Source organism: Schistocerca nitens, chromosome 6, assembly GCF_023898315.1.
Source record: "Schistocerca nitens isolate TAMUIC-IGC-003100 chromosome 6, iqSchNite1.1, whole genome shotgun sequence".
Lineage (NCBI taxonomy): Eukaryota > Metazoa > Arthropoda > Insecta > Orthoptera > Acrididae > Schistocerca > Schistocerca nitens.
In genome coordinates this window covers 222,816,448-222,840,870 of record NC_064619.1, presented here as the reverse complement: position 1 = coordinate 222,840,870, position 24,423 = coordinate 222,816,448, and the positions used below count along the sequence as shown (strand labels likewise).

General features: G+C 38.3%; 1 protein-coding gene across 1 annotated transcript in view; it reads right to left on the bottom strand.

Moving 5' to 3' along the window:
• The window catches only part of LOC126262477 (structural maintenance of chromosomes protein 2), a 160,931-nt gene that overhangs the window by 29,848 nt on the left and 106,660 nt on the right, over positions 1–24,423 (bottom strand). Inside the window, exons 11-16 of the mRNA XM_049959141.1 lie at positions 22,963–23,101; positions 16,243–16,389; positions 15,948–16,152; positions 15,597–15,732; positions 10,224–10,348; positions 4,852–5,045 (exon numbers count right to left, since the gene is read on the bottom strand). Coding sequence (XP_049815098.1) covers positions 4,852–5,045; positions 10,224–10,348; positions 15,597–15,732; positions 15,948–16,152; positions 16,243–16,389; positions 22,963–23,101 — 946 coding nt within the window. The remainder of the gene's footprint in view (positions 1–4,851; positions 5,046–10,223; positions 10,349–15,596; positions 15,733–15,947; positions 16,153–16,242; positions 16,390–22,962; positions 23,102–24,423) is intronic.

The following is a 24,423-nucleotide window of genomic DNA, read 5'->3' as shown; positions in this document are numbered from 1 at the left end:
TTTTCTCTTCTTGTTTAAAAGAACCAGGAGCCAAGGTGAAGAAATTATCATCTATATAAGTAATGTGTGTAATGATTATAGGTAATAACTGACATCATAAAACGTTTAAGAGATGACTCTCATGTAATGTGATTAGTATAAGGAATTTTATAGACACTTAGAAGCAGAATAAGAAACGAAAATTCAAAATATTTTCACTGGAAAGTTAAATACATGGAGTTTGACAGCAGCCAAAAAAGACTGAACATGTCTTTCAAAACTTTCTCTAGGACCTAATAGCAGTAACTACATAACTCATATTTAATTTTTAACGACAAAACAAGTGCTTGAATTGAATATCGATGAACAAGACTAACAGGATGCATATGTAAGCTAATTTGTAATTATAAGGCAGTGGCTCAATGGTTGCATCCTGGAATGCAGTTCAGATGATACCAGGTTTGATCCCATGTCAGTTCCTGGATTTTTTTTTCGATCTGCCACTTCTTTTGCATATGGCAATGTTTGTTAGTGCATATAATTTTAATCTGTGTAAGTTTAGGACTCAGAGTAAAATTAAATCATGTGGCAGGTATTACAGTTGCAGCATTTGACTTTACCACTATATATTGTTGTCAGTGCATCAGATGAAGAGCCAGAACGAATTGTAGCTTGCAGTGTTATTTAACTCTGCACAAGAACAAGAAATTAACAAATATGTAACAAATACTAATATAAACTATCTTTCAAGCAGCAAATTTGTTTTTGAGACAAATATCTGCATCTCATCACAGGTGTTAAGAGATAGTAGTAACTGTCACTTTAAGTCTGCAGTTAGCTGCTGCCCATTTTCATTAACAGTACACCTGACTAAATTACCACTTCCAGTTTCATGCAATTCAAAGTTGAAAACTTTTGACACTGTTTATGCTCAAGTTTCCACAGCACATGCAATTATATAGTGATGAAATGTTATAACTGTAAAACACATCTTAAAATAATACCGACATGCACAGATACTTTCTTGGGTATTTTCTTAATACTGACATTCACACTTGCAAACATTTCCAATAACAATCTGTCCCCATGTTCTGTGGGTTTACCTTTTCTTTGTTGACCACAGTAACTTTAGCAGTGAGTAAGTGTGTGTGTGTGTGTGTGTGTGTGTGTGTGTGTGTGTGTGTGTGTGTGTGTGTGGTTTAGGGATGCTCAATAGTGAGGTTATCGGCACCATTACAAATATTAAAAGAGACGTGTTAGTAAAAGGGCTAAAAACGTTGTCACACCATGAATAAATAGTAAACCTACAAAATGACACTCACTCATTCACTCACTCCCACCTATCTCACACTGAAACACACAATCACTTCACCACACCCATTTTAAGGCACTATACCTAGGATTAAAACAGAAGAAAAACAACAGAAGAGCTGAAGTAAAGCCACAGGGAAATGCAACTGACTGACCACTTACAAAAAATGTGAGTGAGCCAGTCACACTGTTAATACTTTAAGAACATCTCCCTAAAATTTTAGTAAACAAGCTGGACATATCACAAAACCGTAAGCCTCGAATCAAACTCATTTGAATGATTTAAAATAGAGGACAGACTGGTCGCCAAATCTGCTGCTGCTCTCTGCTCTGAAAATAAAACACAGTCTAGAAAAATATGGCACACAGTATCCTGTGTGCCACAAGCATCATACTAGCAACCTCTGTGTAGGAGCACTGGCTTTCCATGCGCACTTTTGAAGAGCTGAAGCAAAGGAGGTAGTGAATGTTGGGGCACATGGCCCTACACATCTTTTTTTGCCTCACCATACGGGATGTGTTTCTTTGTTTTAAGTTCTTGTACCTCCTGTTCTTCAAGATAAATGCTGCAGTCCCTACTCCAGATAGGGTGATTCCCAGAGGAATTCACATACTTGAAAGGATATGAACAAATGACTCCTCCGTCAGCGGCCTTTATCACATTTACCACAAGTGGCTTCTGTACATCAGAAAGTGGTGTGCCCAGAGGGCTAGCATTTAAAACAGTACATTGGGGACATAGGGCCCATGCTTAAGCAAAGAAACCTGCCTTTTCATGCTCTGAGAGTTTTTAAAATTGAGAATAATAGAGTCGGATTTTACAGATCCCCAGCCACCTTTCTCATGATATTCTGTACACTATCAAAACCTTCTCGGGCCCATTCACCAACAATATCTTCTTGGGTCCACTCAACTGTCAATTCTTCTTTGCCGATGTCCACCAGATCTCTGCACCTACCAACACCTTTGCTGCAGTTTAAGGTGTTGCATAGCTCAGTTTCGATTGCATATTCCCTGAGGCATTGAGCTTCCTGGAGGTTCTTTACTTGTTGGGAACTAGAAGTTTCTATCAATGGCATCCCATTGTGCAATCAACTGACAGATTTTATAAAGTGCCAGCAATGACATTTAAATCTTTTTGAATATACAAAGGTGAAACTATTTCAAAGCTCCTCTCTTTCTTTTCAACTATTAGAAACATGTTCTGACTAGCAGCATGCATTCTGTTAATTTCTGAGTACAGAGGACTAACTGCACAAGCCCTCTTCTTAAACTGGGTGGTGGTACCTATCGGCAGCCCATCCATTCCACGGAGATGGAGGAGAACATTTACAGGGTTCCATCTTGATGACATGAGCAGGTACGGAACTAAAGGTCCACCCTGACAGAGGCCCACTTGCCTAGGTAAGCCTTATACAACTGAGAGGTGGCAGTTTCCCCAGAGGTTGCCCACTAATGACTGTTCCACCCCAACAGCCAAGCACTTCATTGGAGCACAGCACACCTTTAGACTGAGATTTTTTTCATAGAGTTTCATAACATCCTCACAATTCGAAAACAAATGCTAAGCCCCTGAGAGCATGAAACACAAAGAACAAACAAAAATGTCATAGCTTTCATCATGACAATGACAGCTTTCTCAAAGCTTGTCAAATAAATGAACATTTGACAGTGAAAAACAATGAATTAATGTAGAACAGAATAAGCTCATGTAATTTTAATTACTTGATGCAGTTGCACACCCGAGACCTTTTTATTTAATGTTACCGCCACGAGATTCTGAATTCTTACATAATGCGTAACTGCTTACATTCACCTGATTTACTCCTTAACTTCTATTTCTTCATTTACGTCCAACATAAATTGCATAGGCAGTGTTTTTTATCAATGCAACAAGATGTTGAATCCTCTCAAAACAGTATTTTTGAGGCAAAAAACATTAGAATGAGAAAAAGTCCTAAAATTGGTTTGAACACATGCAAAAGTGTGTAAAACTTAAAAGGCAAGTAGTCTAAAGAAAAAACAAAATGATTTGTACCAAAAAATGTTTTTATTTCACTATATCTGTGTAAACTTAAAAAGTAGACCTCGTAACATCGACTCTTCTCTTTTCATGCATAGTTGGATAAACATTTTAATATGAAGAAGAAAACTATACATTTATCTTAAATTTAAGCCTTGTGCCACAGAGTTCTTTAAAATATCACACATGCTACCTATCGGATTTATGCGACCCACAATGCCTTCAAAAACCATGTGAGAGATTTTCACATCTTGTGCGTGGTTTCTGAAGGCATTGTGGGTTGTGTAAAACCCATAGGAGTAGGGACAGCTGAATCTTCCTGTATATTCATGAGGAATGAGATGCACGTAAGATCCCTGTAATGTGATCTTTATTCAGATTTTCTGGAGTTTCCCTAACCATGCCACAAATAACAGAATGGTTCTTTGATACATTTACATCGACACTCTGCAAGCCACCATACAGTGCGTGGCAGAAGGTGCTCTGTAACAGCACTTGTCATTTCCTTTCCTGTTCCACTCACAAACAAAGCGAGGGAAAAACGACCATCTGTATGCTTCCGTATCAGCCATTATGTCTCATGTCTCATCTTCGTGGTCCTTACATGCAATGTGTATTGGTGACACAAGAATCTTTCTGCAGTCTGCTTCAAATGCCAGTTCTCTAAACTTTCTCAATAGTGTTTCTTGAAAAGAATATAATCTTCCCTCCAGGTATTCCCATTTGAGTTCCCAAAGCATCTCCGTAACACGTTTTGTTCGAAACTACTGGTACAAATCTAGTAGCTCGCCTCCAAACTGCTCCGATGTCTTCCTTCAATCCAAGCTTGTACGGAGTCCAGACACTCTAGCAGTACTCAAGAATATGTCGCACTTGTGTCCTACATGCAGTCTGCTTAAGTTGATAAGTTCAATCTATTACAGTTTTTATCCTTGCCCAATGATGATTTTGAACTTCCACTTCTAGTGAGATGTAAATGAGGTTTTACGCATGTTTTCATTCTTTTCACTGTCACATCTGCTTTGTAATTCCAAGTTTAAAATGGTTAACCCTAAGTGGTTTGTTGGGACTGATTAGTGTCATCAACTCCACTGACAGTGGATACTGTCATTTTTGCCTGACAAAGAGTGGGATAGTCATAAAGTACACAAAGACTGGTTGGTATGACATAGATATCAAAGTACATGGATATTCTTCCATACCTTAGAAAATTTCTTCATATTCAAGTGCAGCATTCATTCTTAAATCCAGTGCACTCGTCTGGGGGGATTTGTAATGTCACGAAGTCACTTGCAGTTCACTTAATGATGAACAGTAACTATTTTCTTCACCCCTTCCATGTGCTTTGTGAGGTCTTGATAATAATAGAAAGTATTGTTACTATTCCAAGGAACCCCGTATTGTGTGTCCTAGCCAACCAATTTAGCACAACTAGAGCATGTAGTATAAATTAAATACTAAAACCATCACAATAATGAACAGTGACAGTACTGATGGTGTAAATTATACTGAAATACCATCAGATGTAGTAAATTTACCTGTTGAAGTTTTTGCCATTTCTCCTGGGTTGCCTCCGATTTGGTCTTAAGCCGATTCATATCTTTCTCTGCATTTTTCCTCTCCTTTTCTATAACCTCTTTAGCATGTTCCACTTGATATTCGAGGTCTTTCACTTTTTTCGCTCCATCTTTCTCAATCTGCTTGCATTTTTCTACTTTCTCCTCCAGTTCCTCTGAAACAGTACATTTACTTGTATTACAAAATTATAATGGCAAATTAACAATATAAACCTGCACTAAAAGCTAAAAATGTAGAAAAATAAAAAGTTTATTATTCAGTTAAAGGCAGCTTTACCACAAAAACAACCACAATTTATTCATCAAAAAGAGTTTTGCATCAACCTCGGTTCCAAGAGTTCCAGAACCTGTACAGAAAATTGAAATAGAGATCAACATAAAATCATTTCCACCCTTTTTATTGCTCATGAAAACCACATACTGCATTTTGTACCACCATACAACGAGACCTTCAGAGGTGGTGGTCCAGAATTGCTATACCTCTAATACTCAGTAGTACGTCCTCTTGCATTGATTCGTCGTGCCATACTATCCACAAGTTTGTCAAGGCACTGTTGGTCCAGATTGTCCCACTCCTCAACAGCGATTCAGCATATATCCCTCAGAGTGGTTGATGGGTCACATCGTCCATAAACAGCCCTTTTCAATCTATCCCATGCATGTTTGATACGGTTCATGTCTGGAGAACATGCTAGCCACTCTAGTCAACCGAAGAAGTTATCCTGAAGGAAGTCATTCACAAGATGTGCACAATGGGGGTGCAAACTGTTGTCCATGAAGACGAATCCCTCACCAGTATGCTGCCAATATGGGTGCACTATAGGTCGGAGGATGGCAGTCACGTATCGTACAGCTGCTACGGTGCCTCCCATGACCACCAGCGGTGTACGTCGGCCACACATAATGCCACCCCAAAACAGCAGCGAACCTCCACCTTTGCTGCACTCACTGGACAGTGTGTCTAAGGCTTTCAGCCTGACCAGGTTGCCTCCAAACACGTCTCCAACAATTGTCTGGTTGAAGACATATGCGACACTCTTCGGTGAAGAGAATGTGATGCCAACCCTGAGCAGTCCATTCGGCATGCCACTGGGCTCATCTGTACCGTGGTTGCAAAGATGGACCTCGCCACGGACGTCGGGAGTGAAGTTGCGCATCATGCAGCCTATTGCGCACAGTGAGTCTTAACATGACGTCGTGTGGCTGCATGGTAAGCATTATTCAACATCATGGCGTTGTTGTCAGGGTTCCTCCGAGCCATAATCCGTAGGTAGCAGTCATCCACTGCATCCCTTAGGCGGCTTGAGCGAGGCACATCATCAACAATTCCTGTTTTTCTGTATATCCTAACATCGCTTTGGTTCACTCCGAGACACCTGGACACTTCCCTTGTTAAGAGTCCCTCCTGGCACAAAGTAACAATGCGGACACAATCAAACCGTAGTATTGACCGTCTAGGCATGGTTAAACTACAGACAACACAGGCCGTGTACCTCCTTCATGGTGGAATGACTGGAACTGATCGGCTATCTGACCTGTTTAGATCTTTGGGCAGGTTTCGTGACGTCTCTGAACAGTCAAAGGGACTGTGTGTGTGATACAATATCTACAGTCAACACCTGTCTTCAGGAGTTCTGGGAACCGGGGTGATGCAAAACGTTTATTGATATGTGTATTTTAAAATCAGAGGTACTGACATCTCTCAATGCTACCTACATGTCTCGTATACTTGTTTATATGATTTCAAGCCTGAATTATAAAGCAAAATTAATCCTTTAAGCTGACCACCAGAAAAATTATTCGTAGTACTTCTGATTCTTTGTCTATTATTTATGTACTGAAAATTTAATTTTTCCTTATTTATATCATAGATAAATAAATTATCACAGTGTTCTTGGTACCGGAGATTTGGACTTCAGATCGAATCGAAACAGTCATAATGAAGTTTGTGCTTAAGTAAAAGACGATGTACAAAATTATGATGGAAATAAGTTTTTGTCTTAAGAACTTAAGCAGTTTTTCTGCCTCACAGTAAGAAAAGCTGAGGAATCTATGCTGTAGTAATCAAGGTTATGCTCCCACATAAAAGGTAGGTATATTTTGGTTCTTTCTTTATCCTCTGATCAATTAAAGGGTTTAATAACAATAATAATCCCCCTACCCAGTATAGTGTCATCATTGTTGATAATAAAAGCAAATATTATGCAACATTTTATTACAACTATGTAATAAATTGAGTTTTTTTTTTATTTTCTGTGTATCAATGACACAATTTCCTGGGCATAATTTTTGAAACATTAGGGTGATGGTGTATGGAATTTTTAATGTGTATGAGGCATCCGTCATTAATTACAGTGGGGCAGCATAGATGGAACAACGGAATGGAGGGTGGCAAGAGTGGTACAGAATTAAGAATGAGAAACTTCCAGCTCTCCAATGGTACCATAAAAACCTCTTTCCATATTGATTCCATCAACTAACAACAGTACCTCAATTTTTACAGCCGCAATACTTTCCAGCACAAAAAAAATCCCTATCCTTGAGTCTGGCCACCAACATACAGTGACAAGCAATCCATTGCCCTGTGTGCAGAAGTTACCACTAATGTCTGTACCAAAAGGTACTATCTTCCAAACTTAGTTCACAAATGGATCTTCAGTGTTATACCCACTATGCCTCATATCTTCCAACCACACCCATGAACTGATAGCAAAGGATCACCCTCCTGATTATCCAGTTCCATCCCAAATTGGAACAACTTACCACATTATTCACCAGAGCTTTGATTACAGATCATTACGTATATAAATAACCAAAAATCTTCCCTACCTCTCTCTGAGTGGTATTATGCTGCTCACCCTATCTATGAAATATCCTGGTCCACAACTACTCCCAACCCCTTTTGACACGAGTCATATCCTTGTGAAAGACCCTGGTGCAAGCCCTATCACATGCACCTACAACACATCCTACTCCATTTTTTTCACATATATATATACCAGCTCTGTTGTGACTTTTTCCACCTTGTATAAAATCATGACCACCAACGAACTATCCATCTGAATGAATGGCCACCACCAGACTGTAGGCAAGAGCAGAGTTGACCACACAGTGGCAAAACACACTGCTGAGCATCAAATGTTTGACTTCACCAGCTGTTCACAATCCATGTCATAAGGATCTCTCTCTGCAACCCAAAGATGTATTGTCATCAAAATGTCCATCACATAATCCTCCATCCCTCAGTCCCCACTAACCCATCCCCATTTTCACTTATTCTGCCATCAGTTTCCTCTGTGCAGTCTCTCTCTTTCCTGCATTCTATCTCATCATCTTAACACACTCCTCCACTTAAAAATGCCACAACTGTACTCTTTCCCTGCTGCAGGTCCATGATGGTTTTAACTCTAGTGATGTACAGGGACAGTGTTGAAACTGTGATGTGATTAATATTACAGTTGTCATCTACTTATGCTAAAGCACAAGTGGAATCTGCATGCTAATGATGTCTGACAAGCTCAAAACAACCAGGTGTTTCATGAATAATGGCTTCAGCCAAATGGGCACTCAACTCTTCTGGGGTGTCTGCCACTGTCTTGTACACCGAACACATCTTCTCCCATAAAACAAAGTACACAGTGGTGTGGCAGGGAGCATGTTGGCCGTGGTAGTGTTCCAGTCCTACCAATGCAACAATTGAGGGAAAACACTGTCTGAATGTTCCTTCACATCATTGGTAAAATGTGATAAGACCATGTCATGCTGGAACCGTAATCATCATAAACAAGACAAACACTTTTAAGACAGGGATGGTGTTGGTATAATTAGCACTAGGGAAAGTCATCAGCTGATAGGTCAATACATCCTAATCCTTGAATGAGGGACTTTCTTCAACACTTACAGCAGTACTTCGTGGAAAAATACTTAGTTATTTCCTTCATCGCATGTTTTTTGCAGAAGATACTGCCCAATTAGATAGCCATGAACAATACCAGCCCAAATATTTAAGGTAAATCTCTGTTGATGACCGTACACACAAGTTGGCTTAGGGTTTTCCAATGTCCAGATATGGTTGTTATAGCTGCTGAATATTATTTCCACTGTGAAGGCTGCCTCATCAGTAAGCAAGATACACATCTGGAAGTCAGGCTTGGTATTGTGATACCATTGGAGAATTCCACACATTACGTGAAGTCATCAACTGATACACCCTCATATTTGAATTAATGCATGCGTGTCTTGTGCAGGATGTTACAACTTTGGAGCTGTAGGTATTTAGTTACTTGGCTATGAAGCGTTTGCTGGCACTGGGGTGGTTCTCAATTCGCTATAACACAGCTTCCTCAAACCGAACAGTTCACACATCTTTCTGGTCTCACGGATCCTGTTTAACGAAGACAGCCATCATGTGTTTGGAAAGTGAAATGATTTGGTGTCTCCTTCTTAAAAGACTTTCTGCATACAGGCACTTTGCTTCTTGACTGTTGTCTCTCCATAAATGAAATGCATGTCATCGGCTAAGCCAGAGTGTAATCAGTCATGAAGAACCTGTAAATATTAGTAGTAACTTTCATGTAAATGCAACATAACCTAAACAAGAACTACATAATTGTTTACGAATGGATGTGAACACTGCTAGACGTTTAAGACCATTCCTAACAGTAAGATGTAATTATGTTGCAAATGAGATTCCAATATCAATGTGTTGCATAGGAAGCGGTCAAACTACAGTAAACAATGGCCCACAAGAAGTCTAGAGCCAAGCCTTTCAAGGACCCCATTTGGGTAGCAGTGTACCTGTTGACATTTGTTCATGTAACAAAAGAGTTTCCTTTACCTTCTCTAACAATTCTGTCAATATTTATACATTGTTTTTTTACACGCTGTATATTGTGGGCACTTAGCTGCTTTTTCTTTCTCTCTTTCTTTTTTTTTTTTTTTTTTTGGATTGGGGGGGGGGGTGTAAATATTTCAATTCCATTCATCTCAGCATTGTATCAGCTTTAACATTTTGCTGTCACCACTTTTTCTGCCTGTAATGCCACTGCTTTCTCCTCCTCACTGTCAATAAATTTGATTTTGTCAACAACAAGCTTCTACTGTCTGGCAACAGGGCACAAATATTAAATACTGTATGTGATATTTCTTATAAGCTGCTGTGTTTTGGAATGCTATGGCAGAGAGAACAAAAGAAAAACTTATCTTGGCTTAGTATCTTGCCTTCGGTTGTATGTTCACAGAAATTGGAAACAACAAACTGCTAACACAGTTTCAATTATGTATTTACTCCACACCAATGAAGAAATCCAAGATTGTTGTAGATAAAAACTTACTTATGTCAGCTTTGATTTGTTCAATTTCTTGCATCAGGCGGTGATGGGCAGTATGTTCCAACTGGTTCTGCAGAAGTGAGAGTTTGTGTGTTTTCACTTCCAATTGTTGTTTATAAGAATCATAGCTGAAAGAAAAACAAAAAAATAACTAGTGAAAATAAAATGAAATAAATGCATATTTGAAAGTTACAGTTTTAAGAATGTAGACAAACAGAGGGAAATCCTGGATGGAGTAACAACAACATGAAACAGGATAGTGTGTCCTTATTCAGATGTAGAAAACACACACACACACACACACACACACACACCTCCAGAAGCTGCCAACTGGCATTCGGGCTGTAGTGTCCTGGTGTGATAGTGGCCAAGGAATTTGAATGTGTATAAACTTTGCAGACCATTTGTTCTATTGCAAGAGAAGACTCTATAAACAACCAAATCCTGAACACCAAGATGGCAAAACCTATGCTAAATTTTTCATTTGGAGCAGGGACGGCCAAGAACGCGGCACGTGTGCATGCATGCGTGCCGAGCTTTTACACGCGTCAGATCGCTCCCTTCTGACATCACACGTCCGCTACCACACCAGCTGACTGCGCGCGCATACGTGGAACTACGAGCACGCCGCACGCGACAGTGCATTCACGTAAGGAACACCGCCCTGCTAGCATGTGGCTTAGTTTCATATTACGACTTTTGATAATATTAAGCTCTGTACAACACATAATGTTGAGCAATACTGAATCTTTGTTGGCTGTTCATACACCTACAGAAAAATAACAATAACGCTGGGTTTGAAACTGCATTACACCAATAATATCGTGCTTCTTACATCGTCACGCGTAAAATTCTTACAACATTTAAGCTGAGATATAGAAACAGACTTGAAAGTAGTCTACAGCATGCAGTATGATATGGAATAAGTGATTCCAACTACATGTGAAACATCAAATTTTATATTCTGGAACAACTGAACAAAATTTGCAATAACTACAATTCTCAACAAAACATATGACAAATACAACAAAATTATCACCATTAATTTAATTATTTTTGGTTCATTGTAGACATAATAAAGTACATATCCGGCACAAACTGACGGTACACGGACAAACGCAGACAGTTTCTCATATTTTCGTCACTCAGATTGCCTGACTTATTTAGTTTCATAATCAAAATAAACCTTTCACACACGTATGTCGATCCAAACACTGATATAACTTTTGCAGCCTCATTGTGGAGACGGAGACACTCTTCCCGAGGAAAACCATAGTAAAATTCCTGGACAGTTTTTACGTAAAAAAATTTGTCCTTTAAACGGGCATTACACTGCAGATCGATCAATTCCATTTGCAAATGCAGTGGAGTACTTTCAACTGAAATGGCAAAGGGCCTAGAAAATATTTCAAAAACAGATGTCAGACTGGTAGTGTCCTGAAAACATTTAGAAAATTGTGCCTGTAGTTCCTCCAACACAGAAACGAATTCGTCAGAAGTTGCATTCTCTCTGACTTTAGAGAGCGTAGGGCAATGGGCGGTATTCATTTTTATGAGTTGTTCCTTCCACAATGCGAGTTTCTTATTAAATGCATCCACTTTTTTCATCAGATCAGAAATAAGCTGCTACTCACCTTGCAAAGTCTTACTGAGAGCGTTCAAGTGTGCAGTCAGATCATCTAGAAAGGCGAGGTCTGCAATCCATTTTGGATCTTCTAATTTTGGCTCTGCCTTTCCTTTTTCCTTCAGGAACTCAACAATAGCGAGTCTTAAATTGAAAAATCTTTCGAGGCACAATCCTCGACTTAACCAACATATTTCCCAGTGGTAAATAACATCTCCGTACTCTTCGTTCAGTTCCATGAGAAACTGTTGAAACTGACGGTGTACTAAGCCATGCGACTTCAAAAAATGTACTATGGTGACTACCAACTTCATCACGTGCTCCAAATTTGCATACTTAGCACAAAGAGCTTCTTGGTGTACAAAACAATGAATTCCGTACAAATCTTCTGTCGATTGTCATAGTTTTTTACCAACAATGCTAGCTCCATCCATGGTGACTGAAACTAACATTTTCCAATTCAGGCCAACGGCTTCAACTACCTCTTCAACTTCTTTTGGCAAGTCGGTACCCCTCGTTGTGTGTTTCATTGGTACTAAATCTAACAGTTCTTCCGTCACATGCAAATTTGTGTCGACTCCACCAACATAAATCGCTAGTTGTGCTGTGTCCGAAATGTCTGTCGACTTGTCCAAAGCAATAGAGAATGCAATAAACTTGTAGGCACTATCAATTAACTGCCTATAGACATCCGCTGCCATACCAGCTATGCAGCGAGCAATTGTCTGTCTGGAAAGACTAATTTCACTAAACTACTTTACTTCCAGTGGCGTCAAAGAGTTCCGCTGTCTCAACAATACATTCCTTAATGAAATCACCATCACTGAAAGGCTTATTCGCTCTTGCAATTTTGAGCGCTTTTTGTAGCTTGCTCTTAAAGACAGGTCGCTACATCGGTTGCAGGCTAAAAAAAGGAAACAAAAATTGAGTGAACTCTAAATTCGAATTCTAATGACAAATATGTAGAAATACAAATATCAGAAACACAAAGATTTGTAAGTGGTATTCACGTTCGGCCCGTCTCACTGCATAACACTACGTCTTTTTAATTCCGCCAACTTGTTTGATCTATCAACCCAACTAAATCATTAAGACCTTTGTGTGTGGTGTTATAATGCCGTTCTATTGCAAATTTAGCATTGGAGGGCAGCGTGGAGGGTAAAAATGATAGAGGGAGACCAAGAGATCAATACACTAAGCAGATTCAGAAGGATGTAGGTTGCAGTAGGTACTGGGAGATGAAGAAGCTTGCACAGGATAGAGTAGCATGGAGAGCTGCATCAAACCAGTCTCAGTACTGAAGACCACAACAACAACAACAACAACCACAACAACAACAACATTGCAAATTTGCGGGGCTCGGCGAGTATGCGACTGCATAATAGACATTGAGAATTTTCATCCTTCTCTTCGAAAAAATATTGCAATTCCCATTCAGCTCTGAAGGCTCGTGACGTGTCACTACCCCCTGCCTCTTTGTGAGCGTGTGTTCCATTGCAACAACCACTGTACAGTACTTATAAACTTCCTACGAATCACTAACAAATAGCGAGGAATAAACATGGCTGCCACTACGAATCAACTAATGCACCCTATGCCGGATGAAAAGATGTCGCATCGCACAGCTAGTGCCGCGCCGTGAAAGACCCAGGAAAACTGAGCAGTGGCGAGGCGGACAAAGCCCTGGACAGCACGCGTGCAGCACATCTGTACACGCGTGCAGTTTGGCACGCCATTGCCATCCCTGATTTGGAGTATGCTGCTTAGTTGAAATGATGGTTGAACAATGGGTAAAAAAGATAAACAGCACCTAGAAGTGAAATTCATGTGGTTACGGAAGAGAGTCAACAAAAGGAGCTGTGGTCAGAGGTAAACAAATCAGAAGATCCTACAATAAATACATAAAGGAAGATGAATAGCCGTCAGGTAGCAGGGAGAAAGACAACACTTCTGGGCCACATATTAAGACATAACAGATTTTTGAATGCTCAGTTATGAAAAATGAGACCAACATGGGCCCCAAAAACAATTCTTTGAAGATCTCAGACATGCACTGAGTTACTAAAAGCCTGAAGAAGTGCTGAAGACAGAAACGTAACAATCGGAAGGAGACTATGAAGATACTGAAGCACCAACCACACACTTCTTACATCCTGTCAGCAGAGTAAAAAGATGAACAAATCTTCTGAAGATATTAGTGCATCAATCTAAATGGAATATGTTCTTTCAGGGAACATCGTAGCCGCTCCACAAAAGAACCACACATATGCAACAAATCCGCACACATTTTTCCTGAATCTAAGGATGAAAAAGTGGGACATGCAGATTAATTGCAATAAGGCTAGTACCACACCACCTCGAACAACAGATCCCATTACACTATAGTATTGTTACAGCCTAAGTATGCGACATGTCAGTAGCCCATTAGATGTGATGTGTTAAGCACTTGTTAATTATGGATACATACAAGTTCTTCTTACAGCTCATACATGGCTAAGGAAAAACTTAAAATTATTGAAGAAGCAGAAAAAATTGGAAACTGTGTGGTGGAGGAAATATGATGTGAGTGAGGGTTGTATTTGTGACAGGTGAAGAAACAAAATACGGCTTTAAGAAACGAACGGCAATTGCCGGGCATTTTGTGGCCACAATGCAAAGCACCTGGACCTAGGAAAAAGGCTCTGTTATTATACAGACCAAACCACAGGCTTTAGCCAAAGAACTAGGTGTCGCTGATTTTGAAGCTAGCCAGGACTGATTATCAAGATTTTTTCAGTCAACATGGATTAGGCCACTTGAGGAAAACTACCATCTTTGAACTGCTTCCAGGGGATTATGAGCAAAATTAGTGAATTTTCATTGCTACATCATAAATTTGCACCACGAACATTACTGTATATCATCACAAATTGGTAACACGCATCAAAAGGGGAATCAAGCATCATGATACAAACTGGTGGCAGTGAGAAGCAAAGGAGTACAGCTATGTGTGTAACTGGTGATGGAGAAAAGGTAACACCTTATGTGATATTTAAAAGGAAAAATAACCTGGAAAAAAAAAAAAATCAGTGAAAGGCATATTGGTGAGACCTATGGACAATAACCTCGTTGTTGACTGGGTGTCACGTGTTTGGAAATGTCACTCTAAAGGATTACCGAATTTATGTAACACATCAGTCCTGGACAGCTTCTACGGATATACAACTGGAGAACTGCAAGACAAGTTACAAAAAGGGAAAAATTACTTTGTCATCCATGTAGGTCTAATATGTATCATGCAACCACTATATATGTGTGTAAATTTCCCATTCAAAGTTGCACTTTAAAAAGGGAAACATGCAATGGATGGTGTATACACAAACGCAAGTTAACGCCAGTATTTCATTTTTTCCACCCTCCCTTAAAATCAGGGGGTGCAGATTATTCATATGTACACAGTAATCTGAGAAGATTTATTTCATTGACATGTTGTGAAAACCATGACATCCAAAGAGTAAAATTATTAATACAGAGATCAGTCTGCCATAGCAGCACAAAATTTTATACTTTCCCAGCAGAGTAAGAGACCATATACATTGCACAAATATCCTATTTGGAAGAAAGACAGCAGACGTCATCTAGAAGTAATATCATGATTGTCACACCTGTGTTATTAGTGTCACTGATTATGGTTCATTATCTTTCATTTCCAACCTCAACTCTGTCCTGGAATCGCTGATGCTAATGCATAATCATGAAAGAAAACTTCTTACCATCTTGCAACTTCACTGACCCTTTTAATTTTCTCTTCCATCTCTCTTAGTTTTTGCTTTTTATCTTCAAAGTCATCAACCATGGCAAAAATCTCTTCCAACTGTGACAACACTGGTGTTGAAGTGCTAGGTGCACCTATCATAAGGAGAAAAAGAACAGTAATTAATTCTAGAGCTAAAAAAGCTGGTTTCCAATTTGTACATTGGATGACTCTCTGGGTAAATTGCAACAGCAATTCAAGTACTTGCAGAAACACTTAGGATTACAGCGAATTTTTAAAGCATACAGAAAAATGTCACTACCATCTGTAGATTATTTTTTAACAGACAAATGATGTTAAAATCTCATACCTCCTTGCAAGACACCTGCAGGATCAAAAATGTCTCCCTCCAAAGTCACACATTTCTTCTTGATGTTCTCATTAAACGTAACCTCACGTGCCATGTCCATATTGTTTGTAATCATTGTTTCACCAAAGACATACTGGAGGACAACACGATATTTGTCATCAAATTCCACAAGGTGTATTGCTGGTACTATATTTTCTTTACCAACCTAAAAATTAAAATAAAAAGTTAATGCATTGACAGCCCCTGAAATAAAACAGAGTGTGCTTATATTTTTAGTAACACCACAAATACTTACCAGCTTCTCTGCAGCTTTAACATACTTAGGTTCAAGAGCTCTACCAATTATTCTGTTTAATGGAACAAATGTTGTACGACGTGGTAAATCACCATTTTCTAGGAGCTTTCTGCCAGTTACTTCATTATCAATTACAATGTTGTACAGCTGAAACAAATTTACACACATTTTACAAAATGTTGCCAATTGCAATATGCCAAACAATTAATAATAAAACAAATATATAATAAAATTCTCAGTAGTACATCAACTTGTTTAGTTTTAGTGATGGACCTTCACTACTCATGCTTGAAAGAAAATTATTACATATCTTTTACTGCCTCTGAATGCCATATGAAACCTTCACAAATTCGCTTGAAACAAGGAAAAAAAAAAAGAAACAAAAAAAATCTACTTTTTGACTTTCTGCCAATTCCTTGACCATTGTAAAACTTTTTATTTTAAGCCACGTATCATTTTCGCAGCTCTTACAAATTGCGCATGTAGTTCCCACACAACAAAGAAGTGAGCTAGCTGGCCTAATCAATCAGATTAAAGATGTTCACATCCCAGCGAATAATAGATTCTCTCTCTTGGTGTCACTAAAATGTATACAGATATCACCAAAGCTGAAGCTATACCCATTATCAAAAAAGTTACACAAGTTTAATAAAATGAGACAAACAGAAATTGATGAACTGAGTGATCTTCACATGTTAGTCCTGTTTCTGAGCTACTTTAACTTCACTGAACACATATATGAACAAAAAGGAGGCCTACCTATGGCGAACTGCCTATCAGAAAACCTAGCACTCAAGAGGAGGGTGCGCTCACATATTCAGTGTATTCTGAAAAGCCACTACTTATGAGTGCATAATGCAAAACAGTTCTCGTCCATGGCGTCATAAAAAAGCTTATTTTCATTCACCACTTGACAGGGTAATGAAATATCCTTTACATGAGGTGAATACCACTGAATTGCATACACTGAAAAAGGCAGCATCTAACAATCACTTTGATGCAACACTAATTATGAGATTATACACCAAGAAACAGAAGTAACAAACTAGGAATAGAGATCAGGTCACATTCAAAAGAAGTGAACAAAAGAAAAAAGATAGGTCTTTAGTTTTACCATACTGGGGTCATTTCCTGGCAAGGCATTTGGTTTGGAAAACGAGGCTGTAAATTGGCTTCAGGACAGTGAGCAATGTAAGGATCACGTATTGTACGTGCTGTGGATAACAGTTAGGCATATAAAGCATCCAAGGTATATAAAATGATACATAGTGACTGTGGCAAGTTTTATGTTGGGCAAACTGGGGAAACTTCAAAATGTGATTTAGACAACATGTTAATGAATCTAGTTACTCAGAATTTACTATTCATTTAAGAGAGTGTAAGTGTGCTGTTAATGGCAACACTAGAAACATAACCATTCTTCACAAGGCAGGAGAAGGTCGATTATTGAATTTCCTGGAAGAAATGGAGATGGACACTCACATGACAAAACAGCCTGACAATGTACTTAATGACAGAGTTCTGTAATAAGACACACATAAAAATTTTTAACAGTTTTTTTTTTTTGAATGAATAGGTTTGGATTAGAGTTTTCTCTGTTTTCCTGCATGTGAAATTTACTAAATTTGGCAAGCTATGTTGGGTTACCCACAGATCCAGATCCGAGGTGGCAACCTTGTCGTGTGGTAAGAGATTTTGTTGCATTATGTCCCTCTACCTTACTGTACTGTTTGTGACAGTTAACATCAATTTTATCTCTTTACATATATTCCACCCTTATTGTTAATTGTCCAAGTGCAGTATTTAATACATACACAGGTAGTGAGTACATGCCAGATGTATCTACATCTGATCTCAGAACAACATCAGTTTTGAAACCATACAGAATCTGTAATTGCCACACACAACATTTGATTTGGATGTACACAATATGTATGCAACTTTATGTTTCTACTGTTAAGTATACAAAATATTATGTTGTAGATGTCGATACATATACTTTTGTTTGTTTGTCCTCTGTATCGGATGCCTCTGACGACGTGATATAGAACCAAGTACCAGTCTGCGAATTAAATTTTTTAAAAGCAGCTAATGATGTACGACGAGAGGTCTTAACAAAATTAATAATAAATTAGATGCAAATGCACGTGAATTGAACAATACTTTAAATGCAAACTTATGTGAACTGAAGAATAAACTAGGCACACACTTTCACGAACTGATCACTTAACCATACACACACTTTCACGACCTGAACAATAAACTAGAAACACACTTCCACAATCTGAACAATAAACTAGACACAAAGATCTGTACATTGAGCTACAAAATAGACAAAAACACATCCGAGTTGAAGACAATGAAGCAGGAAATAAAGAAATACATGCGAGAGTTAATCACAAATTTGAAAATGAGGTGATAGGATTGACGAATAGGTACTGAACATTCTGACTACAATCAGTACGGTAAACCATGATGAAGGGAAAGAATCTGAGATGGCTGAAGTTCAGTCTCAATCTTACAGCAACAAGAAGTTCACAGAGTTGAGTACAATGATTCTTGATGCCACTGTTGACAGACAAAAGTTATTTGATGAAATTAATTTAGACGGCAAGTTGATTTCTGTTGTACTGTAACATTCTTCTGACCTAGAAATTAAATTTAATGAGATGTATCGTTTGTTCAAGGCCCAACAAAATTGTAATGCTGTGACTGATAGAAGCTTGATATGAGAGGATAATGATTCTTTAATGCAAGGAAGCTGTAATGGTTACTCCAGTGTAATGATCAACAATTTCACTACCAATGAACAATTTAAAGTCTCATTCTCATGTATTCCTAAAGACTAGCATTTGTGCATAACAATTGTCTATCAGATACTACGTATGAGGAAAGTACGGCATGGAAAAATTTGACATCTGAGGAGTGTGAAACAACATTCCCTGATTGCCAAGCTTTGGGAGAGCAAATTGCATAATTTACTATGTCTTGATTAATATGCCATGAATTGATAACTGGACTCTACAACAGTTTTGAGGAAGAAATTCAGGAGGAACACTTGACAAAGACAGCAACAGAAGGAAAAAAAAGGAAGGAGACTGTACACTCATTTTGGAAGGAAGAAAAAAAATGTCTGGAAAGAGAAGACCTTCACTTTCAGGTGGTAACAACTTATGATGAATTGCTAAACTACTTTTCATGTAGAAATTCATTGTGTGTACCATAACAATCGAGTTATAATAAATGGTTGAGAACCCTTCCAGTGACAGTTTGGAAAACTATGTCTTTCTGCTGTGCTTGTGTGACCTCCTCTATGCAAGAGAAGCAAAATCATGACTTTGGTAATGTTTTGGGACCTACATTTTATCTCTGATAACATTGGTTTGTTTCACACAACTTTGTGTGTGCAAGTGTCTACATGTTTAACAGTGTGAGCAGCACAAATGTGTTTTCTATTTGATACTGTTGTCTGTTTTTTCTGTTTATGCACAAGGTGTCATCATTATATTATCAAACACAAGCTACTTGTTTGTGGGAATAATGGAATATCAGCACACGTGACAACTTTGAGCTGGTGTGTGCCTCACTGCACGGCACTGTGAAGCTACCACCCCAAGATGTCACACAATATCAGTTGGTAACCACCAATGTGCATGAAACACACTGTACCACCCGCGATTCAATGTGATGTGGAGTTACCACACACACGGGTCTGGAGTCTGTATGTTTGTAAATACATGCACGTAAGTTACACACCACCACAGAACGTCAGTTACATGTGACGAATGACGTGCCAGTTAAGTTTTTAATAAAGCAGAGCACCTGCAAGTGAATTGCATATTTAAAATCAAATAGTATGAGGTAAAGTATGTTCACACATGGTTACTATGAAATTTTGAGATATGTATGCACAAGCACTTATTTTACTTGTGTAAAATGTGTGCACCAACTTCTCTGCCCACTTCTATATTCTTTCTTCATTTCGGATCTTACATTTAATATTTATATGACTAAGTTTGAAGCATAATGCATCTTATCTTTACATTTTATCAGAGAGAAAGTGTGTGTGTGTGTGTGTGTGTGTGTGTGTGTGTGTGTGTGTGTGTGTGAGAGAGAGAGAGAGAGAGAGAGAGAGAGAGAGAGAGAGAATAATCATGATGTTAACACTGATTATGATATAGTTTAGTTCTTTAAATACATTCAATATTTAAGATTTCACCTTTTGAATGATAGCAGTAAGTTTTGTTAATCAAGCAACTTACTGCAATGCTTGCGTCATGCATCCAGTGATTGACAATATTAATATCATTTTTCAAGCTGTAAAATGTGTGATCTTAAGGGTATAAGAAAGAGAATTTAATCATACACTAAAAACTAATTTTGTTTTCTTGTGTAACCCTGCTTACAATATCTTCTGTATTATGATTAATGTATTTGCATTAAAACTGCATTATTATAAGGCCAAAGATGAATTCTTACCTATTAATAAAGTATTTTTCAGCTGCAGACAGTCATATAAACGAAGCTTGAAGTACCAGCAATTAATAATTATGTAGTTCTCACTGAGAAATCCACGCAGTTATCTTCACTTCCAGACACAGATGACTTGCACTCATGAGGGTTTATTGTAGTAGGATCAAGAATCATTCCCCTGCCAATTTCTCTGTGGTACTCTTCATCCCACAGTTTTTTTGCATGTCTTATACAAACTGCTCAGGCAGATGTTAAGATGCTGTGCACTACCTTATTTGTAAGCCTTTCAACATCTGTACTTTTGATTGTATTGAACTTCTCAACACTTCACGCACGTTCACACCGGTTTCACATCTTTATAATGACAGTGGTACATTGGCAGTCTAACAAAGTGACCATGCTGCTTTGCAATTTCAGCTTTCATTAACTTAGTGCATAGGGTTTTGGGCATTAACAAGAAACAGCAACTCTGCTTTGATCTGCGATGAAATACAAGGTATTTCATTAAGAGGTCAACTGCATAATGAAGTTTGTTGCCTTTTTGTCATCGTAATTTCAACGTAGTTCCCTTGTACAGTACTGTACATGACAATAACGAAAAATCATGGAGATACAGCAACAATAGTTCCCAAAACTACCATTGAAAGACACTTTACTTCTTGTCAAAATGTGTATCTTTAGAATTGTTAGCCGTTGAAATCTTAAAAACCAGCTTACTCTTCTGATCAGACAAAGCACTGTAAGCTGATCACCTTAGCCAAATGGAGTTTTTAGTCCAGCATACCCACTGCTCATTTCCCACAACATTCTCCTTGCACAGTTTTGACTATCTTCAGTTTCTACTAAGTAATAAATTTGAAATGTGCCAGCTTCTTTCTTTCCTTGCATTCTCTTAAATAACTGTCCTCATGGCTACGATACATTCTGTAAGTCATTTTTGTATTTGTCTATTTTCTTGAAACACATGTCACTTGGTATCCTAAACAGGGTCAATTTGATTGTCAAGACTTTCAGCTACATTCACATGTAAAACTATTTTTTCTGCTGCAGGACATTCACATTTAGCATACATAATGAATACTTTGAGCGCCAAAGCATGTTTTGCAAAATCAACTGCATCATCCATTTCTTTTTTGTGGTTGTGCTGCTCACAAGGTGACTTGGGAACAGTCGAGCCACAGACTTGAATGAACACATTAAATTTGCTGGATATTCGGTATACAGTCTTCAAACAACCAGCTTTTGCGTCTACTACTGTTGTTGGCATCAGCACGATTTCTGCCTTGTGCCATATTGGATTTGGTGGAATACTTACTTTTAAAATAACGATACACAAGGAACACTCTTCTTGTTGCTAGTTTGTGCAGGATTTTATGTGACTGCTTCCTATCATTCACAATGAACACTACAAGAGCAAAAATAAATCACCACACTTAACACTAGGACTGAAATGAACAATAAGCAGAATACACCACAATTTGCACAGAACGAAGACAAGCAAGTTACTGACAAGCAACAGGCTGTGAATGTTGTGACACTTAGGCTTGCTACTGTGCTTCCAATCTTGACCCACCATTGTTTGTGCCCTGAACTCTAGTACATCAACAAGTACATGATTCATAATTATCCAATACGGAGAAGCAATAGAACCTTAAGCAATATGCTCAAAACATAATGGCAACTGTAAATTACTGCAATGCACTGTTTGAAACCTGAGACTGGTTTCTTGTAGTGAAGTAACATAATATCCTGAGTTAGGGTGAACTATAAACTAAGTCTATTTTGTTAAACTGTAGATGACCTAAGTAGGCTTCCAAGAAACACACAGAATAGTGTCTGACATTACACTGTTAATGAAAAAACTGTATCAGGTTACAACCTAGCAGTTATACATAAATGAACTATAAATGAGAAATGAGTGACAACCCAATTTTGCAGTGAAAAACTGAAAGTTCAAAATATAACTTTAAAAAATCAAATTAATAACACAAGGACAAATCTGTACACCACTTTCAACTAATGAAACTGAAGGGCAAAGGAGACAGTTCCATTCCAACTCTCTCTCTCTCTCTCTCTCTCTCTCTCCCTCCCTCTCTTCAACTCCCTCTCCTCTCCAAATCAATCATTTTAGATGTTTCCAAATAGCAGAAATTTATCATTGACAGTCACCATCTAACAACAATGAGGGTCCTACTTCAATGTCAAAAAAAGGTACATCATCAGTTTCACGTGCTTGGTTTCACTTACCCGTCCACCTGCTGCAGCCTCAAGAGCCATAGCCTTACTCATGTCCTTTATTTTCACTAGCCTTGCAACCATTCCTATAATGGACTTTTTGTTGAAGTTTGGCTCAGGATCGGAATATTCAAAAAACAAATATGGGTACCTGTCGAAAAGAAGGAACAAAAACACATTAACTACAATTTTGGAGCAATGAGAAAAAAAAAAAAAAAAAAAAAAAAAAAAGAGGTGGTGAGCGGAGAAGAGTACAACTAATACACACAGAAGGCCTTCCAGAATGTGTATTGCACTCTGCATTGCTTACTGAAATGAATGTCTGACATATCAACAACTTGCTATGTGAGACCAACTTGGACTCGTAGGACTTAATGTCATCCAGGCCTGCAAGTCTAGTGGATTCACAAGCACTTTAAATAAGTTAGACATTATGGTGTCACAGAGGCACTGCATTTACCACTTACAAGAACACAGTTCAGTCACAGTAATGTGATCACCACCTATGTTTGACATCAACATGTAATAAACACTCAAATGGCAGGTGGCAGCACTAGATGTGGAGGGTATATGTAGTATGTCAGGAAGACGCAGAAAACAGTGCAGTTGTCATCATAATGTAGAAAGAGATCGATTTATCTGACGTCGCAAAGGGCATGATCATTGGCTTTCGGTGCAAAAGTGAAAGCATTTCCAAAAAGGGCAAGTTTGTAAACTGTTTGCTTGCTGCAGTCAGGGTGTATACGTGGACAAGGAAAAAAAAAGTTCCCGGATTTTCCGGTTAAAAATACACTTTCTCCTGGGTGAAAATATACTTTTTTCATGTTAAGTGACAGTATACTCTTATTTGGCACTGTAAAACTCATCAATCCTTTGAATGTTAATGGTTTTACATACCAGAGTAGAATTTCCCAGCACTTTAGAAAACGTAAACTCAGGGGGGAAAAACACATTTTGAAAGACCTTTGATGTGCAGTAACATATATGCTGCATATTTTCGTATTATGAAGGTATAAATTCGAATTCCAACAAACACTGCATGTCACTTTCCGAAGCACTGAAATCGAGATTGCGATGCGCTTTTGTAAGCCAGTCATAGCTCATGTCACGTGATGTAGTCAGCCAATAGCAAGATCACTCTTAAGTAGCGCGAACACACAAGTAAGAACAGTTAATGGTTTAAATTAATATACATAGCATACACCTGTAATATTGGTCTCTAAGATTAATGAGCTGGAAGAGAAGCTAAGCCTCCACATATAATGCTGATATTTTTTGCACTTGTTACACTTTAAGTTACATCACACAAATGTGCCAGTAATATTTTTAATAACGACATAAATGTCTGATCTTCTGGGATAGAAATTCTTCTAAATGGTCGTCCTCAAAGACTTGATTTTTAAATTAGAGTCAAATGCTTTGTGATTTAAGAAATTTATCGTAGATTCTCGCACATAGCTCATCTTACGTAAA